General features: G+C 39.1%; 1 protein-coding gene across 5 annotated transcripts in view; it reads left to right on the forward strand.

Annotated features, from left to right (window-relative positions):
- Positions 1-18,123, forward strand: part of TRIP4 (thyroid hormone receptor interactor 4) — an 89,607-nt gene that overhangs the window by 20,835 nt on the left and 50,649 nt on the right. Inside the window, exons 1-3 of one of the 5 annotated variants that reach the window (XM_044232450.1) lie at positions 363-518; positions 4,846-5,015; positions 6,310-6,443. In XM_044232450.1, coding sequence (XP_044088385.1) covers positions 418-518; positions 4,846-5,015; positions 6,310-6,443 — 405 coding nt within the window. In that variant the 5' untranslated portion in view covers positions 363-417. The other 4 variants (XM_044232446.1, XM_044232448.1, XM_044232449.1 and 1 more) reach the window with 4 other exon arrangements.

Here is an 18,123-nt window from a genome sequence, read left to right on the forward strand (position 1 = left end):
ATGTAATTGCTTAGTCTACATAGCCTAATGGGGATGAAGAACCTGTAAAAAACAAGTGCTATTTTAAATGCTTTTACACAAAACCAGAATAATTTAGAGGCTGGCCTCTCAGATTAACAGTTGTATCTTTTCCTCGGCTGTAGTTGTTATAGGTATTTATACTATCTTCTCAGCGAATTCTCGATTCTCAAGCCCTGCATCTAAGGATGCAGAGGAGCTCTGGTACCAGTATAAACAATGTCCGGAAGCGGGAAAGAAAAGGCAGTAGGGGTGGGAGGGATCTTTCTGGGGGTGGAGCCAGTGGGAGGGGCCGAGCAGGCTGGCGGAACTCGCGCGACCGAAGTCGGTGTTGCGAAGGGGACTAGTCCGGCGCAGGACGTGGGGCTGTTGGAGCCCAGCTGGTTCCGGCTGGGAAAAATGGCGGTAGCTGGGGCGGCGTCCCGGGAGCAGCTAGTGGGCTGGTGCACCCAGCAGTTGCGGAAAACTTTCGGCCTGGATGTCAGCGAGGAGATCATGCAGTGAGACCGGTTCGGGTCCCAGGCGGGAAGCAGCTCTGGGATGTGCACTGATCGAAAGGGTGAAGCGGGGAGGACTAAAAAGTTGATGAGAGTGAAGACATAGGATAAAAGAGCTATTATCGGTCTCTAGGCGTCGACTTTTGACCTCTGGCTTTACAGTTTAGCTTCTGGAATACTGTGTCAGGCTACCCAGTCGGCCAGTGGGGCCTTTTTTTCTTAGGAAAAGGCCAAATCCCTGATAATTAAGTCTTTAAGACTGTCCCCGGAGCCAGTTTCCTTATAAATTCTGGAGATAATGGGCAAGCCAGATTGTTTTCCCAGAAATCCTTGCTCTGAGCATTTTAGTTTGCCCGATATGGGTGTGTCAAATAGGACCTGGACTTTAAATTGAAGCTGCGGTGGTTAAGGTGTAAATAACTTTTGACTGAGGAGTCCCAAGTTCTGTTTTCTGTTGTCATTTACCCGTTTTGGAACCTTGGACATTTTAATTTCCCTCTCTATACATTTGTTTCCGCGTCTATAAAATGAATAATTAGCAGAGCTTATATTTCATATTTTATAATTCTTGTGAAGTGGAGATGGTGACATAATTTACTATTTGCTTTCGATTGATTTGTCATTTTTGTTGCGCTACATAACTGGTGCTGGGGCAACAAAGACGACTGAGACCTTTGGGTTCTGTCTGGTTGATGAGCAGGGGAAACATAAGGTGTTGTGGGAGCACGGAGTAAAGGACTCCCGTTAAGATTTTAGAAACTTGAAAGGTTTTACTTCAAGGCGTGATTTTAGCCTGAGAGCTAAAGGGTGGGTAGGTGGAAGTGCAGTGTTCCGGCGAGGTAAAGACTTCTACAAAAACTGGACTCGATCCAAGAACCTGAAAGTGTTTCTTGATTTGATTCCTTGTTCATAGATGATGGAACCTTTATTGCGATTTCTGGGGCTTTTATAGGAAATGAGTTTCTGATTTGGGAGAAAACAGTTGGCAGGGAGAGAATTAAGAAAGGCTGCTTTAAAGGTTTTTGTTTTAAAAACTGGAACGAACAACTAGGGGGGAAAAAACCCTGCCAAATGGAATGGCTTATCTTTATCCTTGTTTGAAGGCAAGATCAGATGAAGTAGTTTTCAAACATTTTTTTAAAGCAGTGGATGTTGTCAAATGAGGTAATGAGACTTTGCAAATACACCAAATGGAAAAAAAAGTCACTTGGTGAACACAAAACAAAACACAAAGATTGAGGCTATTTTTGATGGGTCAACAAGGCAATATGGTTAGATGCAGTCTTCTCAGTCTCGGTGTTCATTTTTTTTTTTAATTTTTTTTTTTTTAAAGATTTTATTTATTTATTTGTCAGAGAGAGAGGGGGAGAGAGCGAGCACAGGCAGACAGAGAGGCAGGCAGAGGCAGAAGCAGGCTCCCCACCGAGCAAGGAGCCCGATGTGGGACTCGATCCCAGGACGCTGGGATCATGACCTGAGCCGAAGGCAGCCGCTTAACCAACTGAGCCACCCAGGCGTCCCTCGGTGTTCATTTTTATCTTGTCTGCTTACATAGTATGAAGAAAATTCTAATTTTCATAGATTGTGGTTTAACAGCTCATTTTGAAGCCTTAGCTTTTTTTTTTCAATTAAACTTAATCTACACCCTTTAAAGAACAATGATCAGAAGTTTAAATTTTATAGTTGGAAGCACTAAGTATGGGTAAATACCTGCTTGCTTTTTTAAAAACTCATAAATAAGTTCTACAAGAATTGTTCAAAACAAAACAAAAAAAGCACTGAAACTACCTATAGCATAATTCTATTTGAACTCATTTGACTTACTAGGTTTTTACTAGTTATTGCTCAACAGGCTATGATGCCATGATCAAAGCATTTTTGTGTAAATTTGCTGTGCTTTGCGTAGTATTTAATTGAAAATTAATACTATGATAGTGTGCTAACTTGAAAAACTTGGCATGAGTGACCTTTTTACAAAGAACACAGAAGTACTATCTTCCTAATCAGTGATACATTTATGGAACATTAAGATTTGTACTCAGGATTAGCAAAATAAACTTCGCTCTACAATCTGCCTTAGCTCATGTTTTGGATGACCCTATTTTGATAAGATTTTGTATATAACACTGTATGCTGTTCCTTTTTATACTTTGTTGAATAATTAAAATATCATTTATTCAAATGTTTCTGGAACTCTTTAAATACTTCCCTAGTGATTTGAATACTCCACAGTTAAATGATCCCCTGAGGTTCCTTGCAGTTCCTTCTTTGAGAGCTTGGTAGCAATTAATATTTTGATGGGGGCTGCTAAGTTTGGGGGTCAAGTTAATTAAACTGTAAAAGTCCTGAAAAACAATTGTGTTTTTTTAATATATGATGGACTAGAAGATGCTCTTAATGGGGCCCAAAGGCACAGGTTTATTTACCTATCGATCATAACTCTGCAAATGTACCATCACATTAGGAAAAAAACCGAGTACATGTGTACTAGTGATGGTACAATCATGTGATTTTATTTTAATTTAAAGGAATATAGCATTATTATTATTTTTCTTGTATCCAATACAAGTGTATCTGAATTAATGTTCATTCAGATCTTATAATGCTTTCATGGTCTGATATGTTAATTTACAAATTATTTTTTCAATTCTTTCTTACCTTCGTGTAACATAATTACTGTAGAAACCTAAAAAAAAAAAAATCAGAGATAGAGGAGGAAACTAAAATTACCGTAATACCACAACCCAGAGGTAATCATTGTTTCTCTCTTAGTGTTTTTCTTATGCGTATTGTAATCTATTTTCAAACATATTCATCTTAGAGGAAAAAATAAACTCTCTTTAATCATATCACTCAGTGGTAATTATTTTAGTGTATAATCTTCTGGCCTTTTTTCTACACATAAGTGTATGGATATACACATTTCTTTTAGCAATTGATATTGCTATGATATGCTCTACATTCTATCCTGTTATTTCACTTACCATTATATGAAAGCATTTTTATCAGGTCAATAATAATTAATCATAAATTTCACTTTTAGTGGTAGCATATCCCATTTTATAAAGTCCAAAAACTTAAATTCACTAGTCTTTCCCATCAGTGACATTTTAAATAGCTTCTAGTTTTTCATTAATTCAAATAGTGATAGTTAATTTATTGCATAAAATTTCCTGTAGAGTCCTATAAATGGAATTACCTGATTATTTTTAAGGCACTTTAAATATATTGGCCTGTCAATTTTTAGGAAAGTTATACTGACTTGAACTGTTAGCCCATTTCACTTCAAGGAACCCTTTATAACATTTTCTTAAAATAAATCTGCTTATTCTAATGTGATGCTAATCTTTTTATAATTTTTTTTAAAGATTTTATTTTCTTTGAAGTAATCTCTATGCCCAACATGGAGCTTGAACTCAACCCGGGAATCAAGAGTCACATGCTCTACCAACTGAGCCAGCCTGCTGCCCTGATTTATAATTTTTGAGAAATTTTTAAAATGATTTTATTTATTTGACAGAGAGAAAGACAGAGAGCAACAGAATGTAAGCAGGGTGAGTGGGAGAGAGAAGCAGGCTTCTCGCTGAGCAGGGAGCCTGATGTGGAGGTTAATCCCAGGACCTTGGGATCATGACCTGAGCCAAAGGCTGACACTTACTGATTGAGCCACCCAGCTGCCCCAGTTTTTGAGAATATTAATTCAATAACTGGTTAGATTGTCATATATACTAATTTTTAGCAAAAAAGAAATTTTAGGTTTTGTAGTGTAAAGATTAAGTCTTTTGGATTCCAAGGAATATGAAATGACTGCAGATGTGTACTTAGAGAAAGTATTCCTATATTTTTTTTTTAAAGATTTTATTTATTTATTTGCCAGAGAGAGAGGGAGAGAGAGAGAGCAAACACAGGCAGACAAAGAGGCAGGCAGAGGCAGAGGGAGAAGCAGGCTCCCTGCCGAGCAAGGAGCCCGATGTGGGACTCGATCCCAGGACCCTGAGATCATGACCTGAGCCGAAGGCAGCCGCTTAACCGACTGAGCCACCCAGGCATCCCGAAAGTATTCCTATATTAAAGACAGCTCCACAGCCTATCTTCAAAACATTAATTCTAATCTTCTAACAAGATTATATGAAGTTTAGATTATGAGCTACTTGAGTTCAGGGTTTTTGTCCTGATCAAACTTAAATCCCTAGCATTTAGCATAGAATTTGGCACAATCCACTCTAATGGATTAATGAATGGTTTGTAACTACCTTGATTTCTGTTGTGATTATTGGGAGATACAGCATAAGCAGGTCTTGTTTCAACAACTTATATTTTTCTTCCTGAGGTATGTTTTGTCAATTGAGAGTGCTGAAGAGATACGAGAGTATGTTACTGACCTCCTTCAGGGAAATGAGGACAAAAAAGGTCAATTCATAGAGGAGCTTATAACCAAATGGCAAAAGAATGATCTGGAATTGAGTTCTGATGCTTTGCAACAGTTCTTCAAAAAAGATGGTAAGTTGGGGCGCCTGGGTGCCTCAGTGGGTTAAACCTCTGCCTTCGGCTCAAGTCATAATCTCAGGGTCCTGGGATCGAGCCCCGCATCAGCCTCTCTGCTCAGCAGGGAGCTTGCTTCCCCCTCTTTCTCTGCCTACCTCTCTGCCTATGTGTGATCTCCACCTATCAAATAAATAAGTAAAATCTTAAAAAAAAAAATGCTGGGCGCCTGGGTGGCTCAGTGGGTTAAGCCGCTGCCTTCGGCTCCGGTCATGATCTCAGGGTCCTGGGATCGAGTCTCGCATCGGGCTCTCTGCTCAGCAGGGAGCTTGCTTCCCTCTCTCTCTCTGCCTGCCTCTCCATCTGCTTGTGATCTCTCTCTGTCAAATAAATACATAAAAAATCTTTTAAAAAAAATGCTAAGTTAATATAATTGAGGGTTGAAATACTGGTAAATGGGCTGGTTTATAGGACCTGATATTTTCTGTCACCACTATTTCCTCACAGCTAACTTAAGCAGAATCATATGTATATATATATTTTAGTTCAGTTCTACTCAAGTAATGAATATTGTTTTAGTTCAGACTTTTTGAACTTTGAAAATACCACAGAAATGCCTGTTTGCAGATAAAAATGTGGTTTCAGAATAGATTGAAAGATTATCCATGGATTAAAAAAACACTTTCCAGTTATGTGTATATCTGGATGAAAGTAAATGTTGACCAATTATAGTATGAATAGGATTTAGAAGTAACTATTTAGTTAAAATATACAAAAGATAAACACCAAACTAAATAATCTAAGTCATTATTATTATACAATCTGAAATATTAGATTTTAATTTACCATTTTAATCCTAGCCAGTAGTCTTTATCATCTATTATCTTGGAAATTGTGTTTTAAATTTGCGAGGAAAAACTAACGTAAGAAGCTACCTGATTTCATATCTTCACTTTATTTTTTTTGGAAAGATTTTATGTATTTGCTTGACAGAGAGATAGAGAGCACAGGTAGGCAGAGCAGCAGGCAGAGAGAGAGGGACAAGCAGACTGTCTATCAAGCGTGGAGCCCAATGCGGGGCTCAATCCCAGGACCCTGGAATCATGACTTGAGCCGAAGGCATCCACTTAACGGACTGAGCCACCAAGTCACCCCCATATCTTCACTTTAAATATTAAGTGTCATCTTCTCTTTAGTAGATACTAGTTTACCATTGAATCCTGCTGTTATCAACCTATGTGCATGTATGTGTGTGTGATATATATATATGTATATATTTATATGTTTATTTGTTTGTTTTTCTCCTTTAAAGAAATGTCAGATGGTCAGAAATCCGGAGACCAGCTAAAGAGGAGCAGGCGGAAAGGAAGAAATAGACAGGAAGTTCCTGCATTTGCTGAACCTGACACAACCAGGGAGGTCAAAACACCTTTTGATTTGGCCAAGGTGAGTGCTTGAATGAATCCTTTTCTAATTCTATGATAAAGGAGAGGTGACTGATACATTTCAGAGAGCAAAGTGTACAAACTGATCTAGAGTGGCAGTTCTTCAACAAATGCATGAATTTTATGGACAGAAAGTGATGATGATATATTACTTTCTTTTTTTTTTTTTTTAAAGGTTTTATTTATCTATTTGTCAGAGAGAGAGGGAGAGAGAGCGAGCACAGGCAGACAGAGAGACAGGCAGAGGCAGAGGGAGAAGCAGGCTCCCCGCTGAGCAAGGAGCCCGATGTGGGACTCGATCCCAGGACGCTGGGATCATGACCTGAGCCGAAGGCAGCTGCTTAACCAACTGAGCCACCCAGGTGTCCCGATATATTACTTTCTATATGGTAGATATTTTGGCAGCCTGATTAAATAGTTATTATAAGGACACCTTGGTTAGAAGTGATACTAAGAAAGATACATATAAATGGAAAATATTTATTTATTAATTTAGAAAAAGATTTTATTTATTTATTTGAGAGAGAGAGAGAGCGCACAAGAAAAGGAAAGGGGGCAGAGGGAGAGAGGGATAAGCAGACTCCCCGAAGAGCAAGGAGCCTTGTGTGGGTGGGGCTCCATCCCGGGACCTGGAGACCATGACCTGAGCTAGAGGCAGATGCTTACCCGACTGAGCCACCCAGGTGCCCCTAAATGGAAAATATTTAATGAAGGTCACCAGGGCTTCAACTTCAACATTGTGTGTGTGTGTGTGTGTGTGTGTGTGTGTGTGTGTTTACTAAAAGAACGAACAGTTCTGTTATTTAAGAGTGTTCCTACTTTGTACCATCTATTACTGCCACCACCATTATCATTTAGTTTTTAAAGTTTTTATGTATTTTATCATGACTCTCAAAATAGCCCTGTGAGGTAAGCAGAAATATTTATAATGAAGGAAATTTGACGAACTAAATATCCCAATAAAAGGGAATAGTTAATTATGCTAAGATGGAAGAGAGCTGACTAAAAAACTTTGAGTGTGATGACAATGCAAAAAAAAATGTGGAAAAGTATTTGCAAAGTAGTAAGTTAAAGGAAAAGAATAGAAATTTAAGGGGCGCCTGGGTGGCTCAGTGGGTTAAGCCGCTGCCTTCGGCTCGGGTCATGATCTCAGGGTCCTGGGATCGAGTCCCACATCGGGCTCTCTGCTCAGCAGGGAGCCTGCTTCTCTCTCTCTCTCTGCCTGCCTCTCCATCTACTTGTGATTTCTCTCTGTCAAATAAATAAATAAAATCTTTAAAAAAGAAAAAAAGAATAGAAATTTAAGCCTTTTATCAAGCAGAATAAAGTAAGTAGACGCTTAACGACTGAGCCACCCAGATGCCCCGTAGATTGGTTTTAGCTTTCTGGGGGACGGTTTGGCACCATACATCAAGAACCATAGAAATGTTCATATCCTTTTGACTTACTAGTTTGATTCAAAAATCTAACATAAGAAAGTAATCAGAAATGCATGCAAAGGGATGCCAGTGTGACTTAGTTGGCTGAGCGACCAATTCTTTTTTTTTTTTTAAAGATTTTATTTATTTATTTGACAGAGAGAGATCACAAGCAGGCAGAGAGGCAGGCAGAGAGAGAGAGGAGGAAGCAGGCTCCCTGCTGAGCAGAGAGCCCGATGCGGGACTCGATCCCAGGACCCTGAGATCATGACCTGAGCCGAAGGCAGCGGCTTAACCCACTGAGCCACCCAGGCGCCCTGAGCGACCAATTCTTGGTTTCAACTCAGGTTGTGATCCCAGGATCATGAGATTGAACCCCACGTCAGCCTCCATGGTTAGCAGGGACTTGACTTGGGACTCTCTTTTTCTCCCTCTCTTCTGTCCCTCCCCATGGCACACTGTCCCTCTCTAAAATAAATAAATATATCTTAAAAAAAAAAAAAAAAAAGAAATGCTTGAAAATTTAAACGGACCTATTTACCAGTAAGAGAAAGATTAAATTATGTTTCCCTCATTAGATAGAACATCATGCAACTAATAAAACTGTTCTCTAAAATATGTATTTTGGGAAAATACTCATAAAATATTGAGTGAAAAATGCATGAATAAAATATATATATTTGATTTTTTGTGTTTGAAAATTACTTATTCTATATACACACAAATATACTTTCACACACACACACACAGAAACCTAGGAAGGCTAAAAGGCAAATTTTAAAACTGGTGTTTCTTCAAGTAATGTGACCGTAAGTGTTTTAATTTTTCCTCTCTATACTCTTGTATTTTCTATTTTTTATTTTTACAATGAATAAGAATAGTTTTTCTAAAAAATTAGCTTTATTGAGGTGTAATTGTCATACATATGTAATTGCACATACTTAAGATGTACAATTGGTAAGTTTTTTTACCATCTTAACCAATTTTTTAAATGTGTAGGTTAATAGTATTAAAAGTATTTGCATATTGTTGTACAATAGATCTCCAGAACATTTTCACCTTGCAAAGCTGAAACTCTGTACCCATTAAATAGCTCCCCATTTTCTCCTTCTTCCAGTCCCTGTCAACCACCATTCTACTTTCTGTTTCTATGAATTTGACTGCTTTACAACTAAGTAGAATAAAACAGTATTTTTCTTTTTGTGTCTGGCTTATTTCACATAGCATAGTGTTCTTAAGGCTCATTTATGTTGTAGCATATGTCAAAATTTCCTTCTCTTTTAAGGCTAAATAGTATTCCATTTTATGTGTATACCATATTTTGTTTATCCACTCATCTCTCAATGTACATTTGAATTGCTTTCTCTTTTTGGCTGTTGTGAATAGTGCTGCTCTGAACATCAGTGTGCAGTTATCTCTTCAGGACCCTACTTTTAATCCTTTTGGATGTATACTCAAGTGGGGTTGCTGGATCATATGGTAGTTCATAAATAGGCTTTTTTAGGTGGAAAAAAACCGGAAAGAATAATGACTAATATAATGAAGACCCGTGTGCTTACCACCCGGGCATCCCTGCATTGGACATTCTTATACATATTTCCTTCAGGTACACTCGAGAGTTTCTTTAGGATGTATTTACCTGTTATTTGAATTGCTGGGTTATAGGCTTTCTTAGTTTTTCTTTTACTGAAACTAACATTAATTTCTAAAGTAATTGTACCAATTTTTACCTCCTTCCATCAAGGTAAGTGATTTTTCTTCTTCTTTGCCAATACATAATGTGAAGCCTTTAAAGTTTTGCCCTTTAAAAAAATTCTTATTTTGTTTTTATTTTTTATTTATTTAACTTTAAAAAAAATAATCTCTACACCAATGGGGGGTTTGAATTTACAATCCTAAGATCAAGAGTTGCATGTTCTACAGACTGAGACAGCCAGACGTTCCAAGTTTTGCCTATTTTAAGTGTAAGAAATGGTATTTCATTTTACTTTGCATACACATGAATTCTAAATTGAGAGTGTGTCATTTTGGAGAGTTTGTTGACTTGTTTTTGGTTTCCATTTTTTTAGCCTTTTGGATTATTATGACCTACTTCTTCATATTTTTTAAGATTTTTTATTTATTTATTTGACAGAGAGAGAGACAGCAAAAAAGGGAATACAAGCAGGGGGAGTGGGAGAGGAAGAAGCAGGCTTCCCGTTGAGCAAGGAGCCTGATGTGGGGCACAATCCCAGGACCCTGAGATTGTGACCTCAGCCAAAGGCAGACACTTAATGACTAAGCCACCCAGGTGCCCCTACTTCTTCATATTCTTGATCTGCTTTTCTGTTGAGTTGAAAGTCTTTTTCATGGGACGCCTGGGTGGCTCAGTTGGTTGGACGACTGCCTTCGGCTCAGGTCATGATCCCGGAATCCTGGGATCGAGTCCCGCATCAGGCGCCCAGCTCCATAGGGAGTCTGCTTCTCCCTCTGACTTTCTCCTCACTCATGCTCTTTCTCACTGTCTCTCTCTCAAATAAATAAATTTTAAAAAAAGATTTTATTTATTTATTTGAGAGAGAGAGCATGAGAGACCAAGAGCAGGAGAGTGGGGAGGGTAGGAGGGAGAAGCAGACTCCCCACTGAGCAGGGTACCCAATGCAGGGCTCCATCCTGGGACTCCAGGATCATGACCTAAGCTGAAAGCAGTTGCTTAACCAACTGAGCCACCCATGTGCCCAGGAATTTTCAATTTTAATGTAGTTATATGTATTGATCTTTTTCTTTGTTTTATGCTTTTTATAGCTTACTTAATAAGCCTTATGGCATTTTTCCCATCCCAAAGTGAAAAAATATATTTTTCTAAAATTTCCTCTTAATAGTTTAAATGTTACAGTTTTCACATTTAGGTTTATAATTCATCTGAACATTATTTTGAGTGATTTTTCTGTTACTCTTATCAGTGAAATTACTTGTTTTTAAAGTAGAAGATGTATTACATAGATATGTGTGAATGTATATTTTACAAGTGGTGACTGCAAGTACTTAGAATCTTAAGGGGGTAAAAGTATAATGGGAACGTAAAGAGAATATTTTCTGGCCAGAGTGATCAAATCACAGATAACATTTTTTTTTCTTTTACGTGAGCTCCATATCCAACCTGGGGCTTTAACTCTTTACCCTAAGACCAAGAGTCACATGCTCCATTGAGCCAGCCAGTTGCCTCAAATAATGGAAAAAAATTTTAAACCCTTAATTCATTTTTTTAAGAATAATTGTGGGGGCATCTGGGTGGCTCACTTGGTGGAGCCTCTGACTCTTGGTTTTGTCTCAGGTTATGATCTCTTTGTGTGAGATTGAACCTCAAGTTGGGCTTTGTGCTCAGCACTGAATCTGCTTCAGTTTCTCTCCCTCTGCCCCTCTCCCAGCTCTTGTGCATGTGTGCTCTTGCACGTGCACTCTCTCTCTTTAAAATAAATCTTTAAAGATAAGTAAAATAATCATTAAAGGGACGCCTGGGTGGCTCAGTTGGTTAAGCAGCTGCCTTCGGCTCAGGTCATGATCCCAGCGTCATGGGATCGAGTCCCACATGGGGCTCCTTGCTTGGCAGGGAGCCTGCTTCTCCCTCTGCCCCTGCCTGCCATTCTGTCTGCCTGTGCTTGCTCTCTCGCCCTCTCTCTCTCTGATAAATAAATAAAAATAAAATCTTAAAAATAGGGGCGCCTGGGTGGCTCAGTGGGTTTGGCCGCTGCCTTCGGCTCGGTTCATGGTCCCAGGGTCCTGGGATCGAGTCCCGCATCGGGCTCTCTGCTCGGCGGGGAGCCTGCTTCCTCCTCTCTCTCTCTCTGCCTGCCTCGCTGCCGGCTTGTGATCTCTCTCTGTCAAATAAATAAATAAAATCTTTAAAAAAAAATAAATAAAATAAAATAAAATAATCATTAAGTAATAACATAAAATACAACAATGGAATTTTTTAAAGGTTTATTTGTTTATTTTAGAGAGGAGAGTGGGGGTTAGGGGGAGTGGCAGAGGGAGAGAGAATCTCAAGCAGACTCCCCACTGAGTGTGAAGCTGATGCAGGACTCAGTCTCACAACCCTGAGGTCATGATCTGAGCAGAAATCAAGGGTTGGTTGCTTAATTGACTGAGCCACCCAGATAACCCCAATAATAACTTTAATAACTTTTAGCATCCAGTAGAGAAAGTTGTTGAAAACAACATGAGAACTATTATCTATGTTTTCTCCTATGAGTCAAATTTCCTAAGGATAATTTTTCAGAACTTCCAGTTTAGTTTTTAAATATTTTGAAGCTATTGATAAATATTTTAAAATTTAATATTCTAATTCTTTTTGATATTTCTTTTTTGTAATAATTTAAAGCTCTTTTTTAAAACTTTTTTTTTTAAGATTTCATTTATTTATTTGACAGAGAGAGAGATCACAAGCAGGCAGAGAGGCAGGCAGAGAGAGAGGGGGAAGCAGCCTCCCCGCCGAGCAGAAAGCTGGATGCAGGGCTCCATCCCAGGGTCCTGAGACCATGACCTGAGCCGAAGGCAGAGTCCCAACCCCCTGAGCTACCCAGGCACCCCTTTTTTGTAATAATTTAGTCTTTCATCCACCCAGTCCTATGTTGCTCTAATCTGTTTGGTCAACTCACTCATTTACCAATCCACATTAAAGCCTCCATTAACTATGTAATATTGTGCTACAACCTAGTTTTTTAGTGCAGTAGATGCCAGTCTTAGCTTAACAGAGTATTTCACTGTTTTTAGTAATGGATCTTAATGAATAAAGTGCCTTGATGCTTGCTTGTTAAGTACGTTTCATGAGGGAAAATAAAAGCATGGTTCACTCTTAAGTTCCCAGGCTTGGGTAGGGAACTAATTAATACTGACTTAACATTTAATTTTATATCTCTTAATGCTTTAAGAGCAGCTTACCTTTCAACAACCTGTTTCCAAGTCTATATTTTGTTCTTAAGTATTTTCTACTCATTAAGCAAACTTGGAAAATGATTTTGAAAAAAAATGGTTTATCCCCTATGTAGTAATTTCTTATTAGCACTGCAGTGTACACTGAATTAGTGAATACTGAACCATTACTTTTTTTTTTTTTAAGATTTTTTTTAGTTGAGAGAGAGAGAGGGTAAGCATAGTAGGGGAGAGGCAGAGGGAGAGGGAGAGGAAGAAGAAGCAAACTCCCTGATGAGCAGGGAGTGTGATTTGGCACTCAATCCCAGGATCCCAGGATCGTGATATGAGCCAAAGGCATGTATGCTTAACTGAGTGACCCACCCAGGTGCCCTGAACCATTACTCTTAGGGGAAATACAGGGTTAGGTTTCTGTGAGCATCTGGTCACAACATTTCTATAAAACATTCATTACTTAACCTTATTTTATATGTACTTCTGTTTATTTTTTTAAAAGATTTTATATATTTATTTGACAGACAGAGATTACAAGTAGGCAGAGAGGCAGGCAGAGAGAGGGAAGCAGGCTCTCCACTGAGCAGAGAGCCCTATGCGGGGCTTGATCCCAGGACCCTGAGATCATGACCTGAGCCGAAGGCAGGAGCTTTAATCCACTGAGCCACTTTAATCCAGGCGCCCCAGTACTTCTGTTTAAAGACACTTTATTTTTTTTTGTTTTATTTTTTAAAGATTTTATTTATTTATTTGACAGAAACACAGCGAGAGGGGAATGGGAAAGGGAGAAGCAGGCTTCCTGCTGAGCAGGGAGCCCGATGTAGGATTCTATCCCAGGACCCTGGGATCATGACCTGAGCTAAAGGCAGATGCTTAATGACTGAGCCCCCTAGAAACCCTAAAGATACTTTATTTAATATGCATTACTGATTTATTAACATTGAACTCACAGCCAACAGCACTATAACTTATGCCTGAAAAAATTTATCTAACACCTGTTTCCTATGTAAGGTACAACCTTCTTTTTTTTAAAGATTTTATTTATTTATTTGACAGAGAGAGAGAGATCAGTAGTGGCCAGGGAGGCAGGCAGAGAGAGAGGGGGAAGCAGGCTCCCTGCTGAGCAAGGAGCCCATTGTGGGGCTTGATCCCAGGACCCTGGGATCATGACCTGAGCCGAAGGCAGAGGCTTAACCCACTGAGCCAACCAGGCACCCCATAGGTATAGCCTTCTTGAGCTTAGGAATACTAGGCGACACTAAAGCACTATGCATAGGGCCATTTTAAATACCGAGGTCATAAACAAAAAGTGGCACTAAGTAGACTAAAAATAAGACTTTTGTTTATAGTATGAGAGCTGAAACGAGAAGGCAGATTACTGCCTTGGTTAGCCTTTTAGTGGGAGATCTATGCATTTGGAAGATCAGATTGTTTGCCACAAATGTCCACAAATGATTGTGCATGTCCACAAATGATTGTGAAAGTACCTGGTGTATTGATTTGGGGGTTACAATTTATTTTTAGATATATTTTTATTTTTAAATATATTTACAATATTTTAAAATATATTTACAAATTTTAAATAAATTTTTAATAAAAAATAAAATTTTAATAAAAAATAAAAAATTTTAAATAAAACTTTAAATATATTTACAAAATTTTAAAGTATATTTACAATACATTTTAGTAAATGAGCAAATTCATAGACCTGGAATCATAAAAAATAATCTTGCTGTGTACTTATAGTTCCACTTATGGACCTGTAGGTAAATGTGTCTTTAACTTCTGTAGACAGTTCATTTGGTTATTCAGAAAATTGTATTGTGTGTCTACTATATGTCAAGAATAATAGCAGTAAAGAAACCATATTAGGTTCCCAAGCTCTCCTAGATTACATCTTAGTGGTTCAAAGGAAAGATAGAAAAGACAGTCAAGGGGCGCCTGGGTGGCTCAGTTGGTTTAGTGTCTGCCTTCTCCTCAGGTCGTGATCATGGGATCCTGGGGTTGAGCCCTGCATTGGGTTCCCTGCTCAGCAGGGACCCTGCTTCTCCCTCTGCTTGTGCTAGCTCTCTCCCTCTATGTAAAATGAATAAAATCTTTATTTGTTTTTGAATAAAATGTTTTTTAAAAAGCCAGTTTTTAAAAGTAATTATAGATTGTGAAAACTGCCATGAAAAAAGTACAAAGGGCAGTGTGATGGGCAGTGTGATAGGCATTACTTGGTAGGAAGGGAGCTACTTTATATAGGACAATCAGGGAAAGCCTCTCTGAGGGAGTAAAATTATAGCTAAGAACTGAACACTGAGAAGGAACCAGTATATGAAGAGATGGGCTAGGAACAGTTCAGATGGAGGGAATGACAAGTGCAAAGGGGAAGTGGAGACAGGTGTTCTGGGAACTAACAGCAGCCTGTGTGGCTGGCACATAGTGAACAGAGCAAGAGTGATATGTACATGAGGTTGGAAAGCACCTGGAGGCCGTATCTAAAACTTTATAGGGCATTATAAGTAGCTTGGATTTCTATTCTCAGCACAGTGGGAAGCCAGTACATGGTTTTAAGCAGTGCGGTAATATGCTATGAATTTTCTTTTTTTTTTTTTTTTAATTAATTTATTTATTTGACAGAGAGAAATCACAAGTAGAATGAGAGGCAGGCAAAGAGAGAGAGGGAAGCAGGCTCCCTGCTGAGCAGAGAGCCCGATATGGGACTCGATCCCAGGACCCTGAGATCATGACCTGAGCCGAAGGCAGCGGCTTAACCCACTGCGCCACCCAGGCGCCCTGCTATGAATTTTCTTGCTTGTCTTATTCTTTCCTTCTCTACTGTATTTCTCAATGTATACTCATTTCCTGTATGTATATGAGAACTCCTCAAAGCACAACCTTCAAATACCTTATTTTAATGTTACTGGATAATTTAATGAGAGTCAAGCACAAGTTTCTGTTTAGAGATTTTAGTTTCCTCACCACCATCACTGACAGCCAAAGACATAATTGACTAGTTTAAAAAATGGCAGTGTGCTAGATTGGGTAAAATCTTTAGCACTTTTTTTTTTTTTTTAAGATTTTATTTATTTATTTGACAGAGAGAGATCACAAGTAGGCAGAGAGGCAGGCAGAGATAGAGGAGGAAGCAGGCTCCCCGCTGAGCCCGATGCGGGACTCGATCCCAGGACCCTGAGATCATGACCTGAGCCGAAGGCAGCGGCCCAACCCACTGAGCCACCCAGGCGCCCTCTTTAGCACTTTCTTAGATTTTTTTTTTTTTTAAAGATTTTATTTATTTATTTGAGAGAGAGAGAGTGTGAGAGAGAGCATGAGCGAGGAGAAGGTCAGAGAGCGAAGCAGACTCCCCATGGAGCTGGGAGCCTGATGTGGGACTCGATCCCGGGACTCCAGGATCACGCCCTGAGCCGAAGGCAGTCGTCCAACCAACTGAGCCACCCAGGCGTCCCACTTTCTTAGATTTTAATTTTTACCTAGATTGACTTAAATTATCCCTATATCGCAACTCTTGGCTTTGGGCGTTAGGGCATGTCACCTTTCTTTATACCTAGCCAAGAATTTTTCTCTTCCTTGTAGTAATTTTCCCATCCATTAGAACTCTTAAGATTTTTCCTTTCTGGGGATGCCTGGGTGGCTCAGTCGGTTAAGCATCTGCCTTTGGCTCAGGTCATGATCCCAGTCCTTGGATCAAGTCCCACATCAGGCTCTCTGCAGCAGAGAGCCTGCTTCTGCCTGCCTCTGCCTGCCTCTGCCTGCCACTCCCCCAACTTGTGCTCTTTCTGTCTCTTTCTCTGACAAATAAATAAAATCTTAAAAAAAAAAAAAAAAAAAGATTTTTCTTCCCTGAAAAGAGAAAGCAAGAGGCATCTATACAATTATGTGTCTGGATATTTAATATTAATATTTATGTCCTCCTACCCAAAAAAATTTTTTTTAAAGATTTTATTTATTTATTTGACAGAGAGAGAAATCACAAGTAGACAGAGCAGCAAGCAGAGATGGGGAAGCAGGCCCCCCGCCGAGCAGAGAGTGACGCAGGGCTCCATCCCAGGATCCTGGGATCATGACCCAAGCCGAAGGTAGAGGCTTAATCCACTGGGCCACCCACGTGCCCCCTCCCACCCAAATTTATATGTTAAATGCTAGTTTGATTATATTAGGAAGTGAGGCCTTTAGGACATTCTTATGTCATGAACGTATAGCCCTCATGAATGGGATTAGTATTCTTTTTCTTTTAATATTTTTTAAAAATTTATTTGCCAGAGAGAGAAAGCACAAGCAGGGGGAGCAGCAGGCAGAGGGAGAAGCAGGCTCCCCACTGAGCAAGACTCAATTCTAGGGCCCTGAGATCATGACCTGAACTGAAGGCAGATGCTTAACCAATTGAGCCATCCAGGCATTCCTGGGATTAGTATTGTAAAAGAGATCCCACAGAACTCCCTAGTCCCTTTTATTGTGTCATGATACAATGATCTAGAAGAAATCATTCCTTTGACCTGTAAGAGGGTCACCAACCATGCTGGCACTCGGATCTTAGACTTCTAGCCTTTAAAACTGTGAGAAATAAATTTCTATTGTTTATAAGCTACTCAGTCTGTTATATTTTATTATAGCAGCTCGAATGGACTAAGACAGAGGCTGATATAGTTCTCTTTTTAAACTTTTTATTTTATAACATATATACAGAAGTGAACAGATGTATTTTCACAAACTGACCATTCCTCTATATCCAGAATAAAAATATTACTATTCTTCTAGAGGACCCCCATTTTGCCCCAAAATGACATCCCTCCCAAGGGAAAACACTTTCCTGACTTTCAACGCCATGTTAGTTTTGCCTACTCATGAATTTTGTGTAAATGGAGCTAAATAGTGTGTACTCTTTAGTGTCTGGCTTCTTTGAATTAAATGGTTTATAAGAATTATCCATATTGGGTGCCTGGATGGCTTAGTTGGTTAAGCAGCTGCCTTTGGCTCAGGTCATGATCCTGGAGTCCGAGGATCGAGTCCCAAGTCGGGCTCCCTGTCAGTGGAAGTCTGCCTCTTCCTCTGACCCTCTGCCCTCTCAGGCTCTCTCTCTCACTCTCTCTCAAGTAAATAAATAAAATCTTAAAAAAAAAAAAAAGAACTATCCATATTGTTTTATATAGCTATACTTTTTCATTCTCATTCCTACAGAGGATTCTGTTAAATGAATACATCAATCTGTTGAACATTTGGATAATTTTCAATTCTAGTGCTGCAGTGAACATTCTTGTACATGTCTTTGGTGAACATTTTTGCACATTTCTGTTGCATGTATATCTGAGAACTGAATTGCTGGATCACAAGCTATACATATGTTCAGCTTTA

This window comes from Neovison vison, chromosome 13, assembly GCF_020171115.1.
Source record: "Neovison vison isolate M4711 chromosome 13, ASM_NN_V1, whole genome shotgun sequence".
Classification (NCBI taxonomy): Eukaryota; Metazoa; Chordata; class Mammalia; order Carnivora; family Mustelidae; genus Neogale; species Neogale vison.